Source organism: Leptonychotes weddellii, chromosome 5 (assembly GCF_054177405.1).
Source record: "Leptonychotes weddellii isolate Sample4059 chromosome 5, ASM5417740v2, whole genome shotgun sequence".
NCBI classification, from domain to species: domain Eukaryota; kingdom Metazoa; phylum Chordata; class Mammalia; order Carnivora; family Phocidae; genus Leptonychotes; species Leptonychotes weddellii.
Window position 1 is genome coordinate 150,510,344 of NC_138373.1, and position 23,946 is coordinate 150,534,289.

General features: G+C 56.6%; 3 protein-coding genes across 4 annotated transcripts in view; all 3 read left to right on the plus strand.

Annotated features, from left to right (window-relative positions):
• Nucleotides 1-10,085: 10,085 nt before the first annotated feature.
• H1-0 (H1.0 linker histone) lies at nt 10,086-12,337 on the plus strand. Its single transcript, XM_006740954.3, has one exon. The coding sequence runs from the start codon at nt 10,412-10,414 to the stop codon at nt 10,994-10,996; it is 585 nt and encodes a 194-aa protein (XP_006741017.1). The 5' UTR covers nt 10,086-10,411; the 3' UTR covers nt 10,997-12,337.
• A 461-nt stretch (nt 12,338-12,798) lies between these two features.
• GCAT (glycine C-acetyltransferase) lies at nt 12,799-18,966 on the plus strand. 2 transcript variants are annotated; one of them, XM_006740955.3, is made up of 9 exons: nt 12,799-13,076; nt 14,610-14,740; nt 15,794-15,895; nt 16,349-16,495; nt 17,052-17,206; nt 17,344-17,426; nt 17,620-17,791; nt 18,238-18,359; nt 18,643-18,966. In XM_006740955.3, the coding sequence occupies exons 1-9, from the start codon at nt 12,881-12,883 to the stop codon at nt 18,792-18,794; spliced, it is 1,260 nt and encodes a 419-aa protein (XP_006741018.1). In that variant the 5' UTR covers nt 12,799-12,880; the 3' UTR covers nt 18,795-18,966. The 2 variants fall into 2 exon arrangements, with proteins under 2 accessions (XP_006741018.1, XP_030892165.1); XM_031036305.2 differs by lacking the exons at nt 18,238-18,359; nt 18,643-18,966 and adding an exon at nt 18,090-18,228.
• A 4,646-nt stretch (nt 18,967-23,612) lies between these two features.
• GALR3 (galanin receptor 3) overlaps nt 23,613-23,946 on the plus strand; it is a 2,066-nt gene continuing 1,732 nt past the window's right edge. The window contains exon 1 of the mRNA XM_081818999.1: nt 23,613-23,943. Coding sequence (XP_081675125.1) covers nt 23,686-23,943 — 258 coding nt within the window. The 5' untranslated portion in view covers nt 23,613-23,685. The remainder of the gene's footprint in view (nt 23,944-23,946) is intronic.

A 23,946-nucleotide genomic window follows, 5' to 3' on the forward strand; every position in this document is an offset into this window, starting at 1 on the left:
ACTTAAGGGGTGCCTGGGTGGCTCAGTCATTAAGCGTCTGCCTTCGGCTCAGGTCATGATCCCAGGGTCCTGGGATCGAGCCCGGCATCGGGCTCCCTGCTCCGCAGGAAGCCTGCTTCTCCCTCTCCCACTCCCCCTGCTTGTGTTCCCTCTCTCATTGTGTCTTTCTCTGTCAAATAAATAAAATCTTTCAGGGGTGCCTGGGTGGCTCAGTCGGTTAAGCGGCTGCCTTCGGCTCAGGTCATGATCCCAGGGTCCTGGGATCGAGCCCCGCGTCGGGCTCCCTGCTCGGCGGGGAGCCTGCTTCTCTCTCTCCCTCTGCCTGCCGCTCTGCCTACTTGTGCTCTCTATCTCTCTGTCAAATAAATAAATAAAATCTTAAAAAAAAAAAAAGGACACTTTTAGAAAAAAAAAATAAATAAAATAAAATCTTTCAAAGAAAGAAAGAAAGAAACTTAAAATTTTAAGCTTAAAATTCTGCAGTGGCTTCTCAGTGCACTTAGAACCAAATCCACGCCCTTTGCTGTGGCCCCAAACCCCACGTGCTCCAGGTGGCTCACCTCTCTGCGGGCATCTCACACCACCCCCCCGGGCACTGTCTCTATCCGGCCACACGGCCCTCGCTGGCACCTGCTCTGCATAAACCCGCCGGTCACCCCCTTTCACAGCCCCTGCCGCTTGCCTGCTTGGAGCTCCGCGCAATCCCAGTCTGCAGTGTTATCAATGCTGCCCCCACCACGGGACTCTGAGCCTCGAGGGGCCAAGCGCGCCTCTCTTCTGGCACCCCCCGGGCCTCCTCCTCTTCTGAAGGGCTTTGACTTGGACAGGCTGTGGCGAAGCTCACACTCTGAGGTAGATGAGGCAGATGGGAGAATGAGGTCATCAGAAGAAAAGAAAACAAGACCTGGAGATGGAGGGACGGGGTGAGGTGGGGGGAAGAAGGGGCCAGCGGATGGCGGTCCCCTCACTCAGGAGGGCTGGCTGCTACACCCTGGAGGGCTGGGTCCCCTTCTGTCAACAAGGTTCTGGGGTAACTCGTTGTCTGGGGACCTGCCAGAAATAGGAGCTGCCCCTCACCCCCACCTGGCTAGGTGTCGCTTAGACTCTTTAAATTGAAAACCAAATGACTTTTGGGGACACCAGAAATCTAACAGAGTCCAGCCCCTGGGTTTTTACAAATGTCCCCTCCTTCCCTACCGGTCGCACTGCTGTGAGATGAACGGAGAGTATCCACCCTGCCCCTAGCTCTCTGCCCACATGAGATTTCTTGGAACACGGAACAGCCCCGGCCAGGAGCTGGACCACACTCGGTGCCACAGCAGATGGGGAGGGATGTTGTTCCCATCCCCCATCCCTTGCACCCCCTAGGTGTGTGGGTAACCGTGTGTGAGAGGACTAACGGCTCCCCAAAGATGTCCAAGGCCTGCTCCCCACAAACTGAACGTGTTATGCTGCAATGCCAACAGGGGAGTTAAACTGATCTTGACATGGAGATGAGCCTGGATTATTCAGGTGGTCCAGGGTCATCGCAGGGGTCCTTAAGTGGGGGAAGAGGGAGGGGGGAGAGTCAGAACCAGAGAGATGGCATCATGAAAGAGACTTGACCCGTCATTGCTGGTTTTCAAGATAGAAAAAACCCACGAGCCAAAGAATGCGGGCAGACTCTGGAAGCTGGAAAAGACAAAAAGATTCTCCCGGACAGGACAGCCGGAAGGAACACGTATCTGCTGACTCCTTTGTGGTGTTTCAAACCACCCCCTTTGGGGCAATTCGCTACAGTGCAGCAGGAGTTTATACCCTTATTCTTTTCTTCCCTCTCCCCAGGGTAGAAGTGCAGGCCAGGCCAGGCCAGGCAGACCTCTCTGACCTCATCTGGGGCACTGTGGGCAAAATCTTCTCTATTCTTAAAGGAAGCATGGATACACCCGTATTCATAGCAGCATTATTCACAATAGTCAAAAGGTGGAAGCAGCCCAAGAGTTCATCAGTGGATGAATGGATAAACAAAATGTGATACATACATACAATGGAATACTGTCCAGCCATCAATAATGATTATTATTCAAAGGAAGGAAATTCTGACACATGCTACAACATGGATAAACCTTGCGGACATGGTGCTGAGTGATGTCAGTCACAGAAAACAAAACGCTGTATGATTCCTGAAGGAGTCAAGTTCATAGAGACAGAAAGTAACATGGGGGTGGCCAGGGGCTCGGGGAAGGGGACAGGGAGCTGTTTAATGGGGACAGGGCTTTGATTTTGCAAGATGAAAAGAACTCTGGAGGTTGGTTGCACAACAGTGTGAATATACTTAATACTACCGAACACTTAAAAATGATTAAGATGGGGCGCCTGGGTGGCTCAGTTGGTTAAGTGACTGCCTTCGGCTCAGGTCATGATCCTGGAGTCCCTGGATCGAGTCCCGCGTCGGGCTCCCTGCTCGGCAGGGAGCCTGCTTCTGCCTCTAACCCTCCCCCCTCTCATGTGCTCTCTGTCTCAAATAAATAAATAAAATCTTTTAAAAAAAAATGATTAAGATGGGGGCGCCTGAGTGGCTCAGTCGTTAAGGGTCTGCCTTCGGCTCAGGTCATGATCCCAGCGTCCTGGGATCGAGCCCCGCATCGGGCTCCCTGCTCCGCGGGAAGCCTGCTTCTCCCTCTCCTACTCCCCCTGCTTGTGTTCCCTCTCTCGCTGTGTCTCTCTCTGTCAAATAAATAAAATCTTTTAAAAAAAAATGATTAAGATGGATGTTTTATGTTGGGTGTATTTTACCATGATTAAAAAAAATAAAAGCAAGAGAAACATGGAAAGTAGTGAGCATCACCTTAAATGAAGAAGGATTTCTCAGGTGCGCCTGGGTGGCTCAGTTGGTTAAGCGTCTGCCTTCGGCTCGGGTCATGATCCCGGGGTCCTGGGATTGAGCCCCACATTGGGCTCCCTGCTCGGCAGGGAGTCTGCTTCTCCCTCTGCTCCCCGCTTGTGCTCTCTCTCACTATCTCTGTCACTATCTGTCTCTCAAATAAATAAATAAAATCTTTTTTTTTTAAAAAAAGGGTTTCTCACCAGAAAGAAAAATCTGCAGACATTTCTCTCCCCATGTAATATGGATAATCTGTTTAAAAGAGACACATCATTTGTTCAATGAAATTAAGTAAGGGCTCCCTGACTTAAGGACAATGGTGATAATCTATTCACTCGGTGAATTTCCCAGAGAAGGAAGGATGGCCACAGGTGATGTGACAGGGCCCCTGTCCCCTGAGCCATCAGCCTGGCCCGAGGACCTCACCCATTGCTCATTTCCTTCTGTGTGTGCTCTTTAAAAAGAAGCAGCTGCGCAAAGTGGTAGGTACTTGATGCCAGATATGCCTCGGTTTGAAATCAGCTCTGCCGCTCACTGGCTGTGTGACTTTGGGCACGTTACTTCACCTCTCTGTTTCAGTTTTCCCATCTGTAAACCGGGGACACTAACAGTCCACCCCTCAGCACGGCTAGAAATATTTAATGAGTCTAAAGTTAGGCCAGTGCTTGGCACACTGACAGGTGCTGTCCATCCGAGGGCAGGATTCATCCGATCTCACACTGTGTCTGTTAATATCCTCTGAGCGGCTCTGATAGGAAAACTCCTATATTCAGTTTGGGGACCGACAGGACAAGTGAGGCAGGATCCCCCCACCCCCCCAGGGAACTCCGGACTTCACAGATTTTCTCTGACTATATACAGTTTGTCCACCTTGGCACTCTGGACAATTCTTTGTTGGGGGCAGGGGGTGCTGGGCTGTGCCGTGGAGGGCATTTAAGCGACAGGCATCCCTGGCCTCTATCCACTAGATGCCAGAAGCAGTCCCCCACTGGGACAATCAAAACTGTGTCCACACATTGCCAAATGTCCTTGGGGACACAAAATTGCCTCCGTTTGGGAAGCACTGAGCTACAAGGCAAGACAGGGAAGGCTGGGAAGTCAGCACAGCCTCAGGGAGGAGACAGTCCAGGGGCTGAGCCTTGAGCTTGGCTAAGATTTCCAGAGGAGTGGGGGGTCATCGTTCTGCCCTGGCTCTCACCCCACCTTCCCAACATTGTTGGCTGGCTCCTCTTCAGCCCCCTGATCTTGACCTGCTGGAATCTCAGGAGCCATGGACTTCTCTCTCCACACTTCCCCTGAGAATGGTGGCACTTTGCTGCAAACCCTTCCAGTTCCTCGTCTCCAGCTCCAGTCTCTCTCCTGAGTCCCGGACTCTTCGTCCAGCAGCCTCCAGACACCTCCACCCAGAGCCCTCCAGGCTCTGCAAGCCCAATGTGGCCAGAGTTGCCCTCTCCCCTACCCACCACAGTCCATATACTGACACCCCTGTTGATAGCTTCAGCTTGCTCGCCCTCATCTCTCTCTCCAGGAGACTTGTTGGGTTGACCTTCTCAATGTCACTGAAATCCAGCCCCCCCTCTCCATCCCTGCACCTGGCGTGACTGCCCCACACCTGTCTGATAGCACCCTCGCCCTCCAGGCCACCATCAGGCTGCAGCCCGAGGACCTTCTAAAATGCCAACCCTGGGGGCACCTGGCTGGCTCAGCGGAGGAGCTTGCGACTCTTGATCTCAGCGTCCGGAGTTCAAGCCCCACATTGGGTGCAGAGCTTGCTTACTTACTTACCTACATACATAACAGAAATGCCGACCTGATCGTGTCACATGCACCCCTTCCCCTGCGCAAAAACATTCCATGCCCCCTCTGCCCAGCTATGAGGCCTGGATCCCACTCCGCCTGGATCTCTGCTTGAGCCGCTCGGTCACCTCACTTCTGCCTGCACAGTCACCTGCGGGCCCCGGCCACGCCTCCACTCCTGCTGTTCCACCAACTGGCCGCCCCGTTACCTGGGGAAAAGCTGTTTCTCCTTCAAAGCCCAGCTCCTGTGTCCTCTTCTGGGAAATCTTCCCTCATCTCCGGCCTCTTGCCAAGGCTCTTATTTTCTCTTGTCCCTGAAGGAAAGATGTTTAAAAGCTGGGGGCCGAACCTGTGGCCCAACCCCCCCCTCCGCCCCCAGCCCTACCTGAGTCCCAGGGAGCTGGAAGGGCTCTGGGAGATCCTCTGGTCACCCATCTTCATTCTCCAGATGATGGCTTTTGCTGCCCTGGCTTGTGGCATTGGACAGGTGGCCTTTTCCCTCCCCACCCTGACACACTGTCCTTCCTCCCTGGCCTCCAGGACACCCCTCCTCCCCGGGTTTGCCTTTCAACTCTCTGGCGGCTCCTTCTTGGTCCCCTCTGCTGGTGCCTCCTCCTCACTCCCACCTCGTCCTGTCAGTATCCCTGGGCCCGGTCCTTCGCTCTCTTTCTGTCTGCTCTCCCTCTGATCTCGTCCTTTAATTGTCAGCCGTCTGCTGACAGCTCCCAAATGTGCATCTGAGACCTCAGACTCTCTCCCTGCAGACTTAGGATTCTCCTATTCACCTGCCTTCTCGGCATATCCACTCACCCATCTGGGAGACATCTCCAACCTTACCCAGCCAGACCCCTCCGAGTTGCTCTGCCTTCAGTCTTGCCCCCTCAGTTCACGACAGCTTTGTCTCCCAGTGTTCAAGCCAAAGTCCTTGGGGTGCCCTAAGACCTGACCACCTCCCATCCCCTCCACTGCTGCCACCTGGGCCAAATTACCATTACCTCTCACCTGGATTATCACAACCACCTCCTCACCCTGCTTCTGTCTTTGCCCTCTGCAGCCTCTTCTCCACAGAGCAACCAGAGTTAACCGGGGTTGACCATTGTCTGTGGGTCCCATCATGTCCTCCTCCACTCAAAACTCTCCCATGGCTCCCATCTTATTCAAGTAAGAGCCAAAGTCCCACAAACCCCCATCTGACCTGTGCCTCCTTTACTTCCCCAGCTCTTACCTTTTTAAAAATTCATCTCCTCCTGCTGTCCTCCTTAATCTTTTTTTTTTTTTTAAAGATTTTATTTATTTATTTGAGAGAGAGAGAATGAGAGACAGAGAGCATGAGAGGGAGGAGGGTCAGAGGGAGAAGCAGACTCCCAACCGAGCAGGGATCCCGATGCGGGACTCGATCCCAGGACTCCAGGATCATGACCTGAGCTGAAGGCAACCCCAGGATCATGACCTGAGCCGAAGGCAGTCGCTTAACCAACTGAGCCACCCAGGCACCCCCCTGCTGTCCTCCTTAATTCAGCCACCTTGTACACTCCCATCACAGGGACTTTGCACGGGCTGTTCCCTTTGCTTGGAAGATTTTTCCTCCAAGAATAAGAATGGCTCCTTCCCTCACCCCCTTTGAATCTTTGTTCACATGTCAGCTTCTTAATGAGGCCTTCTCTGACCACCCCACTGAAAATTGCAAACCACCTCCTTTTACCACTGCCCATCACCTCCCACTTATCCTGCTCTAATTTTGTCTTTGCAATTATGGCCTTCCAACACACTGTATAATTGACTTCTTTATCTGGTCTATTGCTTACGTATCTTTTTTTTTTTTTTTTAAGATTTTATTTATTTACCTGACAGAGAGAGACACAGTGAGAGAAGGAACACAAGCAGGGGGAGTGGGAGAGGGAGAAGCAGGCCTCCTGCGGAGCAGGGAGCCCGATGCAGGGCGTGATCCCAGGACGCTGGGATCACGACCCAAGCCGAAGGCAGATGCCCAACCGACTGAGCCACCCAGGCGCCCCTTATCTATCTTTTCAACTAGAATGTCAGCTCCACCAGGGCAGGAATCTGTTATCCCTTTTTCACAGCCATATCCCACTGACTACCCCAGTGCGGGGCATTTTATCAAGTGAATACCCTAAGGTTCCAAAGCCCAGAATGAGTGCCTGTCCTGCACAGGTGGTGCCGTGGGAGTCACTGGCTTGGGGGCATCCCCCTCTCACCCTCCTTCAGGTTGACCCACCTTGGACAAGTCACTCAGTCATTCTAGACCTCCTCTCTGAAAAATGAAGATGCTATGTGTGTACCAAGGGCTTAATAAAGGCTGGCACGTGCAAACATATGAACATTAGAAAAACTTGACCCCTGGCATTCTAATGCAATTTACACTTTTCCATACAGGATTTCATTCCACCCTCACAACAACCCCAGAGGTAGGTAGGACAGATGATGGCCTTTCACCTTTTTACAGGTGGAAACACTGAAGCCTTTTTTGACAGGTGGAAGAACAGCGGGGAGGCCTGGGCCCCTCCCCGCGTGACTGGACAGATGATGTCTGACCCCCTCCCCGCGCCGGGGGCGCACGGGCGGTTCCGAGGCTCGAGAGGGTCCCGGGCGGAAGGGGGATGGGGAAGAGTGCTGGGGCTCGGCGCCGGGGGGACTACATTTCCCAGGAGGAGTTGCCTGCAGCTCTGTGGCTCCCGGGTTTTTAAAGAGCTCGCGTAAAAGGGGGCGGGGGGAGGGGGGAGTTTCGCAGTCGGCCGGCCGGAAAACGGCTTGGCGCTTGGTGCGGACCGGAGAGCCGCCTGTGGGGGTCCCGGCCGGAGTCAAGAAGCCCCCAGGCCCTGCAGTGTCAGCCAGGCGAGGTGAGGCAAAGCCAATCTGGAGGCAGCCTTTCCTCATCTTGTCCCCCTTGATCTCGGACTCTGCGCCCAACTCCCGGCCCCCTCCCTTCTCCTCCAATTCTCCCTAACTGGGGCGGGGGAGGGGGGCGGTTGGGGCGGTGAATCCCGCCGCTGGCGGGAAGCCCCCGCGACTCCGAGGCCACCCATCCGTCCATTTCTGGCTTCAGTTCCGGGAGAGAATTTACAGGTCTCTGGGATGGGCAGGGATATGGGATGTGAGGCTACAAAATGAAGCGAAGACCTGGGGGCGCCGGGAGCTGAGCCTCACAGTGTGCCCCCATTATCTATCCTTCCGAATCCCGCAGCTTCCACGGTAAAATGGGGATAATCTGGGGAGTGATTACGTTGGCTGCCTCCCCAGGCTGGAGGCGCAAAGAATCAAGAAACGAGTGGAGAGCAAGCACTTTGCCAACTGTAAGGCGTTGTGTAAATAAAATTGTTTCATCATCGTGCCAAAGGATTCATCTAGTCCTTATTTTAAGACACCCAGGGCCGTGGCGTGGGTGGGGGGTGTGTACACATCTCAGACTCGGGGGTGGCTATTTGGATCGCCTATTTCCCCCTCCAGATCTTAGTGGGAACCAGAATTGTCTCTGTAAATAACTAAAACAAATCCACCAGAATGTTGTGTTTTCAAATCAGGAAACTTCGGGGTAATTGACATCATCCAAATAAGAACCTTGACCTTTTGAACTAACCTGGCCCTTCGTGGCTTCCCTTCCCTGCCTGTGCCACCAAGATAAGCCGTGGAGAAGGCATCTGATAGAGAGTCTCAGGCCTCCCTCTCCCGCCTCCCAATCATTTGGATTAATCCACCCTTTGGTGTTTGTGGGGGAAACCTATTAATTTCCCTGGCCTCAGAGACTCCCCAAGTCCAGTAGGAGCCCTTACCCCCCACCCGCAGCTACGACCCCCCACCCCCCACCTAAACCCTCCAACCATCCCCCTCTCCCCTCCCCAACAGCCAGTGTCTGCAAACAGCTCCCGGACCATACCAGAGACACGTTCATCATTTTGACCAGCTATAAACCCCCACTCCCAGGGTATTGTTTAAATGAAGTGTGCCCTGCCTCTTTGCCTCGGGAATAAAAGCGGATTTGTTGTGGGAGGGGGCTTAGGGAGGGAGCATCCCAGAATCTCAACCCAGGGTCCCAGCCAAGCGGGCCCTGCACGTGATTAGGATGTGTGTCATTGACAAGGGGTCCTAGGAACTCTGGGGTCCCTTCTGCTGGCCTCTGGGCCCCGAAAGTCCCTCGGAGCCCCTCAAGACTCCCTTCAGATGGTGACGCCCCTTGTTCGCCTCATCTGTACCTGCCAAGCAGCACGGAAAAGAGGTATACATTTTAACAAAGACCTCGCATCCTCCCAGCAAAATGGCGGTGGTCCCGGCCACCGCTCCCTGAACAACTGCACACTTTCCGAGGATTAGTCAGGACCCAAGGAACGCGACCCCCTCCTCCACCTCTCCCCCAGGGCCCCGTTTTCCCAAGTTCCCAAAGCACTCAGGGCCTCTTTTCATCCCAGGGGCCCCCAGGACAAGCCTCCTGTTGGAGGCTTTGCGACAGTCTCTCCATTGCAGACCCCCCCCCACACTGCCTTCAAGGGATCTTGGGAGGGGGACTTGACCCCCAGGTTTGCCTCAGGGGTGGGGGCAGCAAGGTTCTGCCTCTGAGACCCCGAAACTCCTAGGCTGAGAGAGGCATATAAATGAATTCCCTCTTAGGATATATGGGCGATGTGGGGGTCTTTGAGGAAAGGAGAGAACTCGGGAGACCTCTCCTCATTCCCTCCAGGGTCCCGGGCAGTCGTGGGGGTTCGGCCTCAGGAAAGAACCTCCACACAGAGGTCAGGGGGCACGCTGGGGGAGAGCCGGCCGAGGAGGGGGAAGGGACAAAGTTTGAAAGTGCCCTTCCAACTCTTCCAGGGAAAGTTTGCTTAGGGGCCCCAAGGACAGAGAAGAGGTAGAGGTGCGGGGGGCCCGGTGGCGGGATGACCCCCGAGAGGTGACCAGACCCCGGGGGAGCGACCCCTCCCCCCTGTCCCGGCTCGGCCCGGCTGGGAGTCGCCCGGCTCGGGGTAGCGTGTGTTAGTTGGGGCCGCTTTCCAGCCGCTCCGCCGGGCTGGGGGGTCCCGCCGCGGGCCGGGAGCGGGGTCTCCGGTAGCCCCAGGGGGGAGCTTTGCTACGGGGGGTTTCCTGCACCCGGGCTCCCCGGCCCCGCAGAGCCAGCCCCCCGCAAAGGGGAAATGTGCAGGCGCACCAGCGGTCCTCGGCGCCGTTTGGGGCGCGTGGCGGGCGCGGGGGGCGGCGGCCGGGCCGGCGGGATGCCCGGCGGGGGAGCCCAGGGAGCCAGGCAGCGGTCCCGGGCAGCGGCGGGGAGCGGGAAGGCCCGGGCCGGGGGTAAAGGTCGGATTTGCTCGGCGGAAGAAACACAGATGGCGGCGGCGCGGCGCCATTCCGGGCCGGGAGCAGGCAGCCAGCAGCCCTGTCCTCACCGCGGTCCGCCCGCCGCCGCTAAATACCCGGATGCGCCGCCCGAGCGCCAGACGCGGAGCTGGGAAAAGGGAGGCAGAGGAGGTGGAGGCAGAGCCCGAGCCTGATCCCGAGCCCGAGCCGGAGCCGCAGCCGCAGCCGGGCGCCGAGACCGACCGACAGACCGCCGGGGCTGGGCCACGCAGAGCCGGCCCGGCGAGTCCTCCCGCGACTCGAGCCAGGTCCCCGAGAGCCGGGCCCCGGACTGGCCCGGGAGTCAGGAGGAGCGCCAGAGCAGATCCCGAGTAAGGCTTTCCTGGGCCTCCGACGAGGGCTGGCCCTTTTGAAGGCGCCTCCTTCAACAGCAGGACCAGACAGGCCACCATGACCGAGAATTCCACGTCCACCCCTGCGGCCAAGCCCAAGCGGGCCAAGGCCTCCAAGAAGTCCACAGACCACCCCAAGTATTCAGACATGATCGTGGCTGCCATCCAGGCGGAGAAGAACCGCGCTGGCTCCTCGCGCCAGTCCATCCAGAAGTACATCAAGAGCCACTACAAGGTGGGTGAGAACGCCGACTCGCAGATCAAGTTGTCCATCAAGCGCCTGGTCACCACTGGGGTCCTCAAGCAGACCAAAGGGGTGGGTGCCTCAGGGTCCTTCCGGCTGGCCAAAAGTGATGAGCCCAAGAGGTCAGTGGCCTTCAAGAAGACGAAGAAGGAAGTCAAGAAGGTGGCCACGCCAAAGAAGGCAGCCAAGCCCAAGAAGGCTGCTTCCAAAGCCCCAAGCAAGAAGCCCAAAGCCACCCCAGTCAAGAAGGCCAAGAAGAAGCCGGCTGCCACGCCCAAGAAAACCAAAAAACCCAAGACTGTCAAGGCCAAGCCAGTCAAGGCATCCAAGCCTAAGAAGGCCAAACCAGTGAAGCCCAAAGCCAAGTCCAGTGCCAAGAGGGCCAGCAAGAAGAAGTGACAATGAGGCTTTTCTTGTGGACACTCCTGCCTGTCTCCTATTTTCTGTAAATACTTTTCTCTTTTCTTCTCTCTTGATCTTCATCTGCAGTCCTTTGCCCCTTTCTATTCTGACTTCAAAGAGAATTTGGATTCCTCAGAAATTAGGGAATAATTCATTTTTCCTTAACCAATCGTGCAAGGACAGCAACAACAAATCTCATCTCTAATGATGAGAATGTACTTATGTTTTGTTTCGTTGACTTGTTATTAATCTACTTAATGGGTTTAGGGACTTGGGTGGGTTTGTGTGTTTTGTTTGGTTGGATGGTTTGTTCAATATGAAGGTAAAGGGGTGGGAGAATGGGCAAGGCCGCTGGTTCCAACTGGATGGGTGGGGGGAGCCCGGAAATGGTAAGGTTTGGAGGAGTATCTTTAAGGTGAGCCAGCCTTCTCTAGGTTGCACACCCCTTGTGAGAGTTCCAGAACCTTGGTGGGGAGAAGGGAGGGGTGGCAGCAGCTGGATGGCAAAGGAGGGAGGTGGGAAAAAACACTCTCCGGGCTGACTTCCACCTTCCAATAGTGAGCAGTGGGGGGTCCAAATCCAGTTTCCTTCTCACTGTTAGTGTGCCCCTGTGGCCTCCCTATTGTCCTAGGGAAGGGAAGGGGGGGTCAAAGTGACAGCTGGTCTGGGAAGCAGTGGCTTCTCTCAGTCAGCTGGAAACTAGCCATGGGGGGGGGTGTCTTTGTGGCTTCAGAAAGTGTCATGTTAAACGGGAGTGGAAACTTTGGGGGAAGGGTGGGGATTTAGTCAGCCAAGTGCCTCAGTGTGTCCTGTTAAAACTTGGGTCTTTCCACATAATTGGATTGTATCATAGGAGGACTTTTTTCCTTTTCCCCTGGTTTTTGGTTCCTCCTGTATGAGAAAGCGGTGGTTTTGCTTGGTGGCCTGGTGGGGCTCAGGTCTGCCACCTGCCACTTAAAAACCTCCCGACATCTTTACTTCTGAGTCTTTTATAAAAAGTAGTTGTAGATGGGGGAGGGGGAATGGGCGGGGAGTGGACAGTAAGACATACTGCAGTCAATTTTGAATTGCTAAGTAGTTTCACAGAGCTAGGTCTGTGTGTATGTGTGTATATGTATATATACGTATCTAGGGCTAGTACTTAACGTTTCACACCCGGGAGCTGGGAGAAAAAAACCTGTACAGTCGTCTTTTATTTTTAATAATATAGGAAAATGCGCACTTGCGCGTGGTCCCCCCCCTTTCTTTTTTTTTTAAACAAGTGTTATTTGTGCCGGGAAGAATTTGATGTCTTTGTAATTTTAAAAACTTTAAAATAAAATTGAAAAATGAAAAAAACCTGAGCGGTGCATTTTCCCTCACTTTTAAGGCTGGAGGCGAATGCGGAGCAATCGGGCAGGCAAGCTGGGGTGAAATCCTGGGGGCGTTTGCACCTGCGAATGAGGGACAGTTCCGGGAAACGGGGCTGAAGAGTACAGAGCGTGCCTCTGCCTGCTTCTAGGGTCTTGCGTTTGGGGTCCAGGGTGCACCCCCTTTCCTTCCGAGCGCTGGGTGTGTAGGCAGGGGATGGGAGTAGGGTGGGGGTCTGGTGGGCTGGGCCCTGGGGCGCGCCACCCTCCGCCGGGTCGCCTCTTCTTCCCCCACGCGGAGCGTTCCAGTCACAACTTAGACATCAATCCATTTTCATCCTCTGCCGGTCCCGCCAGGCCCCGCCCACCCACCGCTGGGCCCGCCTCCCCGCCCCTTTAACGGCCCTCTGGCTCCGATTGGCTGCCGTGGCCCGCCCTCCCCCCCACCCCCCGCCCGGCCACGGGACCGGGCGCTGGCCGCCGTGCGCACAGCCCCTGGGCCGGCCTGAGCGCTCGGGTGACGGGGGGCACCATGTGGGCCGGTCGTGTGCTCCACGCTGCTCTGTCCGCAGCCCCCCGCGGCCGCCGCGCGCAGTCGGCGCTGACCCAGCTGCGTGGCGTCCTGGAGGAAGAGCTGGAAGCGATCCGCGGGGCTGGCACCTGGAAGAGCGAGCGGGTCCTTACGTCCCGTCAGGGGCCGCGCATCCACGTGGACGGCGTCTCCGGAGGTAACTCCCCGCTCCCGGGAGTTGTCGGACCTGGCCGGTGTTCGAAGACCCTTGTTCCAGGCCTGCGCTGGAATGGAGGGCCGGGGGGCAGGGGGCGGGTGGGAGTATCTGCACGCGTAGCCGCTGGCCCCGTTCCCAATCCATCAGGCTGACTTTCCGGCTTCCCAGGGTTAACTGTAACCTAGTTAAACCTGTTTCCACGGAGGGAGGTGATTTGCTGCTGAGCACCTTCTTGACTCAGAGGGTAGGGCTGGAAGTGAGACCCGGTCCTGTGAGAACGTGAGAGAAAAAGAGAGACACCCAGCTGGCTCCCACCGGGCCAATTCAAGGAAGGGTGGTGGGAGGCGGCGGCGAGAAGCCCTGCATTTCTGGAGCTGCTTCTTGTGCAGGTCTCCACCACCTGCTGCACGGGGCCGCCTGCAAACCTCCAAACTCGGGAATAACTACTCCCATTGTACAGACAAAGAAGCTGAGGCTCAGAGATGTGAAATGGCTTGCCCAAAAGCCCCTGCTGGCGGCAGGCAGAGCTGGGCTTTGGTCCAGGTCCTCCTGTATGTTGGAGCTGGAAGGTCAGCTAATGGGTCAGAGAAGCTAACTTGCTGGCCAGAGTCACAGCGAGTAAGGGGCCACCAGCTGCTGCAGGAGTCACGCCATGAATTGGTCCACTGGGCCTTCCTCATGCCTGTCTAACCAGTGGTCACCACCTGTCTTGTCTGTGCTGGGCCCCAGGTGGTGCTGGTTATAAACAGGCTCCCAAACCCGCCTTCTGCTCAGGAAATAGGCCTGGGATCCTTGGTGCTGTTGTACTCATTTGTAAACCGAGGTCCCAAAAAATCTCTGCCTCCCTCCCCACCCTCGCCTGGGGGAAGCTTGGAGCAGGTCAAAAGATGGGAAATGAGGAACCAGAGGTTCTCATCTTGCTTTTGCCCTTTACAGGCCTCAGTTTCCCACTCATGTCAGCTGTGTTCACTTTGGGCTTTATAAATCAGGAGTTGAGGTCTCAGAGAAACCCCCCATATCCACACACTTTAGGCACGTGATTCTGTACCAGGCAGCAAAGTCAGCTGTGTGGAGTCTGAGGACCACGGTGGGCACCTGAGCCAGCTCTCTTTTACCCACAAGGGAGCCAAGGCCCACATGAGGGGTTGCTGGTAGTCTGCAAGGACAGGAGAAGCCTGTGAGGGAGGGCTACATTCCTCATTGGGTGGAACGTGATTCAGAGCCAGGTCTAAACTTACCCTTTAAGGCACCACTCTGAGGGTCCTTTCCTAACCTTCGCTCTCCTGTAGCTGTCGGATTCAGTACCTCCTAGCGGCCCCTAGTTCCCCCATCCTGACCTCTGCCCCAGAGTGGGTCATACTGTGTGCTTGTTGCCTTCTCAAGGGTGAATCCAGGGTCGTTTCCTCTCTAAGTCCCCAGGGCCTGGCACTGACGCTTTTCCAGGCCCTTTCCTGCCCTGAGCTGCTGTGTCCATACCGCCCTCCACCTCAGGAATCCTTCTTTTTTTTTTTTTTTTTTTTTTCTTCACCTCAGGAATCCTTAACTTCTGTGCCAACAACTACCTGGGCCTGAGCAGCCACCCCGAGGTGATCCAGGCAGGTCTGCAGGCCCTGGAGGAGTTTGGAGCCGGCCTTAGTTCTACCCGCTTCATCTGTGGGACCCAGGTACACAGAGGGTGTTGCGGGGTTTGGGGGGGTGCCTTATCCCCAGGGTTGGGCACTGACCCCAACTGCCTGCTTCCCACAGTCAACAGGGCTGGTTTAGCCAGCTCAGCTCATCCCAGTGCCCTGGGCCCACTCTTAGCCTAGAGCTATCCACCAGAAAGGCCGGTTCAGGCTCCTGTTGTGTTGCAAAAGAAACTCTTCCTCTCAGAGCATCCCTTTCCCCCACCTGCATGCAAAAATGCTTAGAACAGTGCCTGGCACGTAGAAGCGCTCAATAAATGTTGAGTATTTTATTGTATAAATGTTACAAAATAAACGTACACATATGAAACTTATAGTGCTTCCCGTGTACCAGGTACTGTATTAAGAACATTACAAATATTAACTTATTAATGCTGCTAACAGTCATAAGTGATAGGTGCTATTCTTGTCTCTGTTACAGAGGTGAGGGTGCCGAAGCCTGGAGAAATTAAATGACTTGCTCTAGGGCACACAGCCTGTTATGATAGGAGTTTAACCCAGGTGGCTTGGCTCCTGACTACTTGTGATTATTATAACCCATCTTCTCAGAAAAGGGACGGTGAAACGAATGTCAGAAGCAGGACTCCTAACTCCCAGCCAGGGCACTTTCCGACAAAACCCTCACCCTGACCGGACAGCTTTCAAATATAAGAATTTGAGGCCCAAAGGAACCTACGTAATCCTTTTCTTTGCCATTAAGCAACCAAAAGAGGCACTTCGTTTGATGTCGGGAAGACAGCTTTCCTTGCCATCATCACCCATAATTCCTCATTGGGACCCCTCAGTGGGGTCTCCCCATTGCAAACGGAGGTCCAACCAGGAAGGGACACCGAGTGAGCCCCTGATTCCTCAGGGAGAACCATCTGCCAGGTTCCTGTTGACTCTGGGGGAACCCTTGTGATGAAGAAAGAAGGGAGAGGCCAAGGCTGTAGGCCTTCTGTGATGAGTCTGTGACCCTCTAAGCCTCTGTCCCCAGGACTTGTTTCATGTGACCCTGCAGGCATTAACACCTGTTTCACTCTGTTTCTTTAGACCATCCACAAGGATCTAGAAGCAAAGATAGCCCGCTTCCACCAGCGGGAGGATGCCATCCTGTATCCTAGCTGTTTTGATGCCAACGCTGGCCTCTTTGAGGTGTGGGGAGAGGGGAGGGCACAGGTGGGAGTTGGTGAGGACTGCTAGGCTGTGGAAGGCTTGGGAGTGAGCAGTGAGGACCTGGCAGGGTGTCAGTGCCCCTCCTAGAGGCTCTAGTGCCCATTTCTTATGGAGGCTAAGGTTGGGCCAAGTAGGTGCTCCAGGAGGAATCCTGGGACCTGCAAGGGACCAGCTTCCAGGGCACCGGGGAGATAACCTACGTCAGTGGGAAGGCCAGAGATAGCCAGGGCCAGGTACTCGCCAAACATGTTCTCACCTGCTCTCACAGGACCTGGGGCCCTGGGGACCCAGATAGAGGCAGATAGGGGCTCCATGCCTCCCTGCCCAGAGGAATGCACTGGATGGCAGTGACATTTTGACTCAGGTAGACATGGGGAGGGAGAACCCCCTAGGTGGTCGGGCAATAGCTCTACTCCAACTGCCTTCTTCCAGGCCCTGCTGACCCCACAGGATGCAGTCCTGTCGGATGAGCTGAACCATGCCTCCATCATCGACGGCATCCGTCTGTGCAAGGCCCATAAGTACCGCTATCGCCACCTGGACATGACTGACTTGGAGGCCAAGCTGCAGGAGGCCCAGGTGGGGTGAGGCCCAGGTGGGGTGAGGCCCAGGTGGGGTGAGGCCCAAGGGTTCCAGAGGAAAGAACCGGGCTTATGCTCAGCCTCAGCACTGGTGAATGAACTGAGGCTTGGAGGGACCAACTTTGCACTTGCAGACAAAGAACATGAAAGTTTGAAACAGCCAAGAGCTGAACCCAAATCCCTCTGCCCTAAGGCTTTATTCCATTGTCCCATGCTGCCTTGACTTTCAGCAATCACCTTATGTGTGGCAGGGCCTGCTGGGCATAAAGGTAGGATGAGCTTCGGGATAGAAGTGGCCCCACCCCACCCTCCCTCTCGCAGGGGAGACTGAGCTGTTCTCACTGGCCAGGACTGCTCTGGAAGAGGTGGGCAAGGCTCAGGGAGGCACAGATGAGGGGCAGGATGTTCCAGCCCCAACACGGTAAGGCTTGTGTGCCCACCTCCATGCCAGACCCTGAGCAAGGTAAGCTCTTAGAGCCCCAAGTAGCATAGAGAATGGGAGGATTGGCCCAACTTGGGACACCAGCCATCACCTGCCCATGGCTTCCCTGCAGAAGCATCGACTGCGCCTGGTGGCCACTGATGGGGCCTTTTCCATGGACGGCGACATCGCACCCCTGCGGGAGATCTGCCACCTTGCCTCTCGATATGGTGCCCTGGTCTTTGTGGATGAATGCCATGCTACTGGCTTCCTGGGGGCTACAGGACGGTGGGAGCATGCATCACCTAGGGCCTTGGGTCGGGCTTCTAAGGGTGGGTGGGAAACCAGGACGCCCGCCCCTCACCCAGCCCATGGCCCCTGGGCACTCAGGAAGCCAGTGGTGACAGAGGCAGCTTCCCTTGCAGGGGCACGGATGAGCTGCTGGGTGTGATGGACCAGGTCACCGTCATCAACTCCACACTGGGGAAGGCACTGGGTGGAGCCTCAGGTACCTGCAGGGTCATGGCCCTGGGGCCCCCTTTTCCACAGGGAGGGCCCTGGAGAGTCTCAGGGCAGGTGCGGAGGGGAGACCTGGGACCACACGGAAGAGGGTAGCACGGACTGTCCTCTCAGGAGGGGCTCGGGGTAGGCTCTGGCACCTGGCCTCTGAGTCCCACCCTCACCTCTGCCCTTGTCCTCAGGGGGCTACACGACGGGGCCCGGGCCTCTGGTGTCCCTGCTACGGCAGCGCTCCCGGCCCTACCTCTTCTCCAACAGCCTGCCACCTGCTGTCGCTGGCTGTGCCTCCAAGGCCCTGGACCTGCTCACGGAGAGCAATGCCATCATCCAGACCATGGCAGCCAAGACCCAGCGGTGCGGTCCCTGGCAGGGGTGGGGCAGGCCGGGGTGGGGGAGCTGGTAGGGGCCTGTCCCCGGTGTGCCCTCCCAGGCCTACAGGTTCTGCCTCTGCCCACACCATGCCCCCAGCAGATTGCACTGGGACTCAGCCCTTTTAATCAAGGGCTGCCTGCCCGCCCACCTCCCTCTTCTCTGTCTCTGCCTCTTCCTTCCATTTCCTGGTACATTTCTCTGTCAATGACCTTGTGTCTCCCCATCTTGCATTATCCTGTCTTTTCACTCTGTGTTTTGGTCTGCCGGTTCCTTTGCCCAGCTCCCCATCTGCCTCTCTGGGTCTGCGTCTGTCTCCGTTGGTCCATCCTGCAGACTTGGGCACAGATCTTGGATCACATGCCCGTCAGGAGTGGGTGTGAACACTCCACAGCCCCCGGCTACCTGTGACAGCCAGCTTGTGCCCACAGTTTCCGCAGTAAGATGGAGGCTGCTGGCTTCACCATCTTGGGAGCCAGTCACCCTATCTGCCCTGTGATGCTGGGTGATGCTCGGCTGGCTTCTTGCATGGCAGATGACATGCTAAAGAGAGGTAAGGAAGCTGGGACAAGGGGACCGGTTATGGGTCCTCAGAGAAAAGAGGAGGGAATCCCTATACTGTGAATGCTCCCCCATACCTTCACCCTACTACCCCCTTTAGACCAGCTGTCTGTCCAAGCTGAAAATCCCAGGCCATGACTCAGTCTCATGTCTGTGAGACCTTGGGCACCTCCCTTGCCCTCTGTGACCCTCAGGGGAGTAGGAATCATGTGTCATGTCTCCCAAAGGCTGTCTGGCTTTGGTGAGCCCCAGGTTGACCCTTTTTACCTTACCAGGCATCTTTGTCATCGGGTTCAGCTATCCAGTGGTCCCCAAGGGCAAGGCCCGGATCCGGGTGCAGATCTCAGCGGTGCACAGCGAGGAGGACATCGACCGCTGTGTGGAGGCCTTCGTGGAGGTGGGGCGTCTGCATGGGGCCCTACCCTGACCTGGCTGGTGAGAAGCAGAGCCAAGGTCCCCCTCCCTCCACATTGACAAAAGGGCCCTTTCGTCAGCCCAGGCCAGAGACTCTGAGCCCTGTCAAAGTCCTGGGGCTGGGCTGGGGCAAGGCCTGTGTTTGTGGTTGAGAGTGTCAAGCAATAGGTGTGGAAACGGGCTGACATGTTGGTGTGTTTTATTCTCTCCGGGCAGGCCCAGTCCTGTGACCAGTTGAAGAATCAGGCAGGAGCTGGGGCTCTGAGGGCAGGCTCCTGAGTAGATCTCAGAGCTGACCACCTACCCCAGGTTAAAGATGAGACCCAGGCAGTGGGGATAATGTAGGCAGGGCCCCCCCCCATGTGGCACAACTGAATTCTGTGCTGGAGAGGATCAGCTACGCACCGACCCTGCAGGCCCTTTCTCACCCAACCCACCCCACTTACTCTTCAGCCTCCGGAGAACACCTCGCTTTCTGCTCCCCATCCAAAGGATGGCTTACAGCTGCCCAGATAAGGAGGGGCTGGGCACCCAAACCCATGTGTGGATGGAGAGGCAGAGGATTCAGGCCCCAAAGGAAAGAATGTAGGTCACTATTGGAAAGTCCCCTGACAGTCTGGAACCATGTATTCTAGCCCACTTTGCCCCTGACTCTGTGGCCTTGGGCAGGCCCCTTCACCTGTGTGTGCCTCAGTTTCCCGCACTGTACCAAGAGTGGATGTTAACATTGGTAACTGGGGTCCTTCCATCCGGCTCATTGCAAGGCCGACTGGCCTGCTGATCAGCCGCCAGGGGGCGTAGCGAGCTCAGGCTCCGGCTGCTCTCGCGGCGTCCGCTCCAGAATCCAGGTCTTGGAGTCAGCTAGGCAGCCGGCCCGCAAGGCTCTCGGGAGAGCTTGTTTTCTGCTGCCAAGGCCCCATCCACACTTGTCCCCAGCAAGGGCTCGCTGCTCCCCTAGTGGACACGATGACAACCCCCTTCCCACAGTCGCTGTCCCTGGTCCTTGTCTCTTCATTGCCCTCCCCACTCAGCTTTATGGGCTCGGGGCCGGGGGCCTGCCGGGATAGGTTCTGATTCACCGCAGCTCCCGCCTCAGCGTGGCATGGCCTCGGGGAGCTCGTACCTCGCTGGAGGTAGGGCAGGGAGGATGAAAGGGCCCTTCTTCGTTCACAACAGGGAACCAGGACCCCCTCTCCCTGCCCTCGACCCCCCAGCCCTGCCCTTAGTCTGGATGTCCGGATGGACGGTCTGGGCGAGCCGCAGGGATCCTAACTCCGGGATTCGGGGAATCCTAGCTTGTGGTCTGGAGGAGCTTGAGGCTGGGGTCCAGGAGCTCCAGGTGCTGGGAGATGGCAGCCCGGGGAAGAGGACTGCCGTGGCCACAGCAGCGGCGCGAATACTTGCGAGACGCTGTCACGCGGGGTAGTGTACCTGGCGCAGGCGCACTGCTGCAGCAGCGAGTGCATACGGCCAGGCACCAGCCGCGGGCCCAGCCAGCAGCCCGACGTGCGCGATGTGCGTAGGCCGGCGGGTTACACGGGGTGGCCACAAGCAGCCACCGGGCAACGCCTTCCAGCAGTCGGTGTGGCGTATCCGGCGGGGCCAGAAAGCCGGGCCCAGGTCCTCTCGCCCGTGGCTCAGCACGCGCCGGCCCTTCCGGTGGTTCCCGCGCGCCGCCGCTGGCGTTGCGCCCCCCGGCGGCCGGCGTAGGCAGCTGCATTGCCGCGGTAGCGCGCCACGCTGTCGGTCCCCTCGCGGCTCCGCGTGCGGAGCTGCGCCGGCTCCCGTCCGCCGGCATCCGGAAGGGCCGGTAGGAAGCGGCAGCAGGCGCAGCGGGAGCTCTGGGCGCACGTGCTGGGGTTGTACGCGTACTGGTAGTGGCCCGACGCCCGCGACAGCCTTAGAGCCGCGCAGGACAGGAGGGCCGGCCGCGGATCAGCTGCACCTCCACCTCCGGAGACCGCTCCCATGGGCGCGCGGTCCACGTCCTCTGCGCCGGGCTCCGGGTTCAAGGCTGCGGCCTCCTGGAGCAAGAGGAAGAGGTGGCGCCAGGGATGCGCTGGGGCTCGGGCCTTGGCCTCGACAGAGCGTTCTTCCTGCCTGCCCCACGCCGGTCCTCTGTGGTTGCCTCGGTCCTGCCGCCCTCCCTCCTTCCTTCTGTCGTTATCAGCGGCTCAGCCTTGCCCTGCTTCAAGCTCTTGCCCTAGTTCTGTAGCAGCGCATCCGGAACCTTGCCCTGGGCTAGGCGGAGCCTTTTGGGCTGGAGGCTTCCAAAAGGAGAGAGGATAGTGTGTCAGGGATCTCGGGGACTTTCAGAATTCCGGGTGGTTGTAGACCTCTGACAGTCAAGGATTCTAAAACCCCAGTGCACTGGGGCTAGAATCCTACAATTCTGTACTTCACCTTCTACCATTCTAATTCCTTAATTCTGATAGCTCTGAATTCAGGACAGTCTAGGTATGATTCCTGATACCTTCTGTTTAGTGAATTTTTTTTTAAAGATTTTATTTATTTGTCAGAAAGAGAGAGAGCACAAGCAGGGGGAGCGGCAGGCAGAGGGAGAAGCAGGCTCCCCGCTGAGCAGGGAGGACCTGGGGCTCCATCCCAGGACCCCCAGATCATGACCTGAGCCGAAGGCAGACGCTTAACGGACTGAGCCACCCAGGCATCCCTGTTTAGTGAATATTTCCAAAAATTTGGGGATGCTCTGCATCTGGAGCAAGTGGCATCAGGCTTTCAAGAAATACCTCTGAGCACTCAGGAAAATCCCAGTGATCTGGGAAGAGCTAGTCCTGAGGAGTCTCTTCCCCAGCTCCTTGGGCCTTGAATGCAAGTCCTGGCTCTATCAGTGTCCCCTCAAACTATTTTCTCTCCCCTTTCACAGACTTCCTATTAACATTCCCCTCAACCTCCCAGCTTCTAGAAAGACCACATGTAGTCCCTACCATCTCTTCTCTTCCTAAACTCATTGCAGACTCTTTTGCCTCCACTACACTTGTTCAGTTTACCAACAACCTCATTGTTATGAAATCCAGGGTACCTCACTCCCCCCCATCCCCGACTAGTCTTTCTAACCCTCTGGAAACATTTGGCCATGTGGCCCACTTCTCCAAGAGTTCCAGGCTAGAACCCCATGCATGACTGAATCACACAGGCATTCACCAAGACCAATTGATTAACCTCTGGCTTTTGCCAGGACAGGAGGCTCCTAACGGGTCAATCATTAAATCGCTCCGCTTCTGTCCATCCTTTTCACCCCAGGCCAAAATAAACCAACTACAAACTAAATGGGCAGACCGTGGCCCTGCTCTAAAACTTTCACTAGTTCCCCATTGCCCTCAGGCTAAAGCCAAACTCTTTGGATGGACACCAAAACCCTTCGTCTCCAGCCACACTGAACCTCTGGAACAAGCTTAGGAAATTTAATGGGCCTAGGAATTCTCAGGGACTGGGGGAGGAGTCCTATCTGGTCTCCAAAAAAGAGACTCATATTCTGGTTTCCTAGCCTAGGACACCCCATTCAAGACGAGGAATCCTTTCTGAGCTTGGATTAGAGCCCTACTTGGAGCAGAGAAAGGAAAGATGGGGAGTGAATCATTAGGCTGGAGGTGGGAGTGCCAGGAATGGGCTGGGCCCTGGGCATGGAGGGGTTAACTCTAAAGCGAATCTCAGAGAGCGAGATCAATGGGTTACTCCCTGCAGAAAGAGGCAGAAGCAACGCAGGGAGGCAGAAAAGAACCAGGCAGAAAAGCATGCCACCCGGGGGAAATCAGGGACCAAGGAGGAGGTGGCCGGTGGCTACTCCGGAGGGAGCGCCCAAGTCTGGCTCAGCAGAGGAGGTGCCTTAAAGGAGAAGAGGGAGAAGCAGGAGGAAGACCTGAACCTTCAGGGAGGCACCAAGGGGCAGCCACTGAGCCAAGAGGCAGCCTCAGTCTGGTTCACCCAGGACCGATTCACCCAGGACCAAGCGGGGCCTGGTGCCCAGAGTTGAGGTGGGTGTTGCCCTTCCTGAGCTTCAGGGGGCTTGCTGCATGCTGGGGGTTGGGGGTGCAGATATTGCCTTTCTTCCGTCCACCCTGCCTGCCCCCCCCCATGCCCTTCATGTGTCAGAGGTTCCAGGCATGCAGGGGGATCCACAGGTAGTAGCCCATATGGGCCGAGGGGTGGAGCAAGGGTGAGAGTGGGCACGGCGTGCATAAATGCACACACACATACTTGCACATCGTCAGAAGCACCACCTGTTACAGGCTGTCAGCCGAGCACTCCAGCCTGGGAGTCAGGATACCAGGGTGGCAACAGCCCCAGGTCTGCCACTCAGAAGTGTGATAGTAGCCTCCCATGTCCCCTCTCTGAGCCTCAGTTTCGTCTTGTGCGAAAAGGGGGCAGTGACCTATATGGTTTTCCCAGCTGTGCCACAGTGTGGGGCTTTCACTAAACCGGACTTCAAGATGACTCAGGGATATCACCCGTGTTTCGCTGACTTTGACCCATGTCCCAGACTCTTCCCTGAGCTTCAAACCCCCTTGGAGAAGTAAGGTAGATCTATCAGCAACTTGGGTTGGGTTTGCCCCTCCCCCATCTGCCATGTCCTCACCCCATCGGGCTGGGAGGTGTCTATCACCTAATCATCTTTCATGGGGGTGGTCCCTAGGAAACTGAGAAGCCCACCTCAGACATGTATGCGATTGTGCCAGGCTTACACAAGTGGCTCTCAGGGATAACTTTTGGCTGTCTCCCCACTCCCGCCTCCATCCCCCATGAGCTCCCTGCCCAGGAGACCTGGCCAGGCCCAGGCTAGGGGCCTGGATTGAGACCCCTGGTTCAAGTAACCAGAGCCGGGGGGTGGGGGGGCTCCTGTCTGAGGACTCCAGCTTCTTTTCCTCAGGTGCCCATTGGATGGGGAGATGGCTGATGCGCAGAACATTTCGCTAGACAGCCCGGGGAGCGTGGGGGCTGTGGCAGTGCCTGTGGTGTTTGCCCTCATTTTCCTGCTGGGCACCGTGGGCAACGGGCTGGTGCTGGCCGTGCTGTTGCAGCCCAGCGCCGGTGCCTGGCAGGAGCCGGGCAGCACTACGGATCTATTCATCCTCAACCTAGCGGTGGCCGACCTCTGCTTCATCCTGTGCTGCGTGCCCTTCCAGGCCGCCATCTACACACTGGACGCC

Bases quoted from the DNA above. Each gene is read 5' to 3' on its own strand.
- H1-0 (XM_006740954.3), top strand. From the start codon at position 10,412: ATGACCGAGAATTCCACGTCCACCCCTGCGGCCAAGCCCAAGCGGGCC.
- GCAT (XM_006740955.3), top strand. From the start codon at position 12,881: ATGTGGGCCGGTCGTGTGCTCCACGCTGCTCTGTCCGCAGCCCCCCGC. The intron at 15,896-16,348 runs GTGTGGGGAGAG...GCCTTCTTCCAG, and splicing joins CCAACGCTGGCCTCTTTGAG to GCCCTGCTGACCCCACAGGA. The intron at 17,207-17,343 runs GTGGGAGCATGC...CTTCCCTTGCAG, and splicing joins TTCCTGGGGGCTACAGGACG to GGGCACGGATGAGCTGCTGG.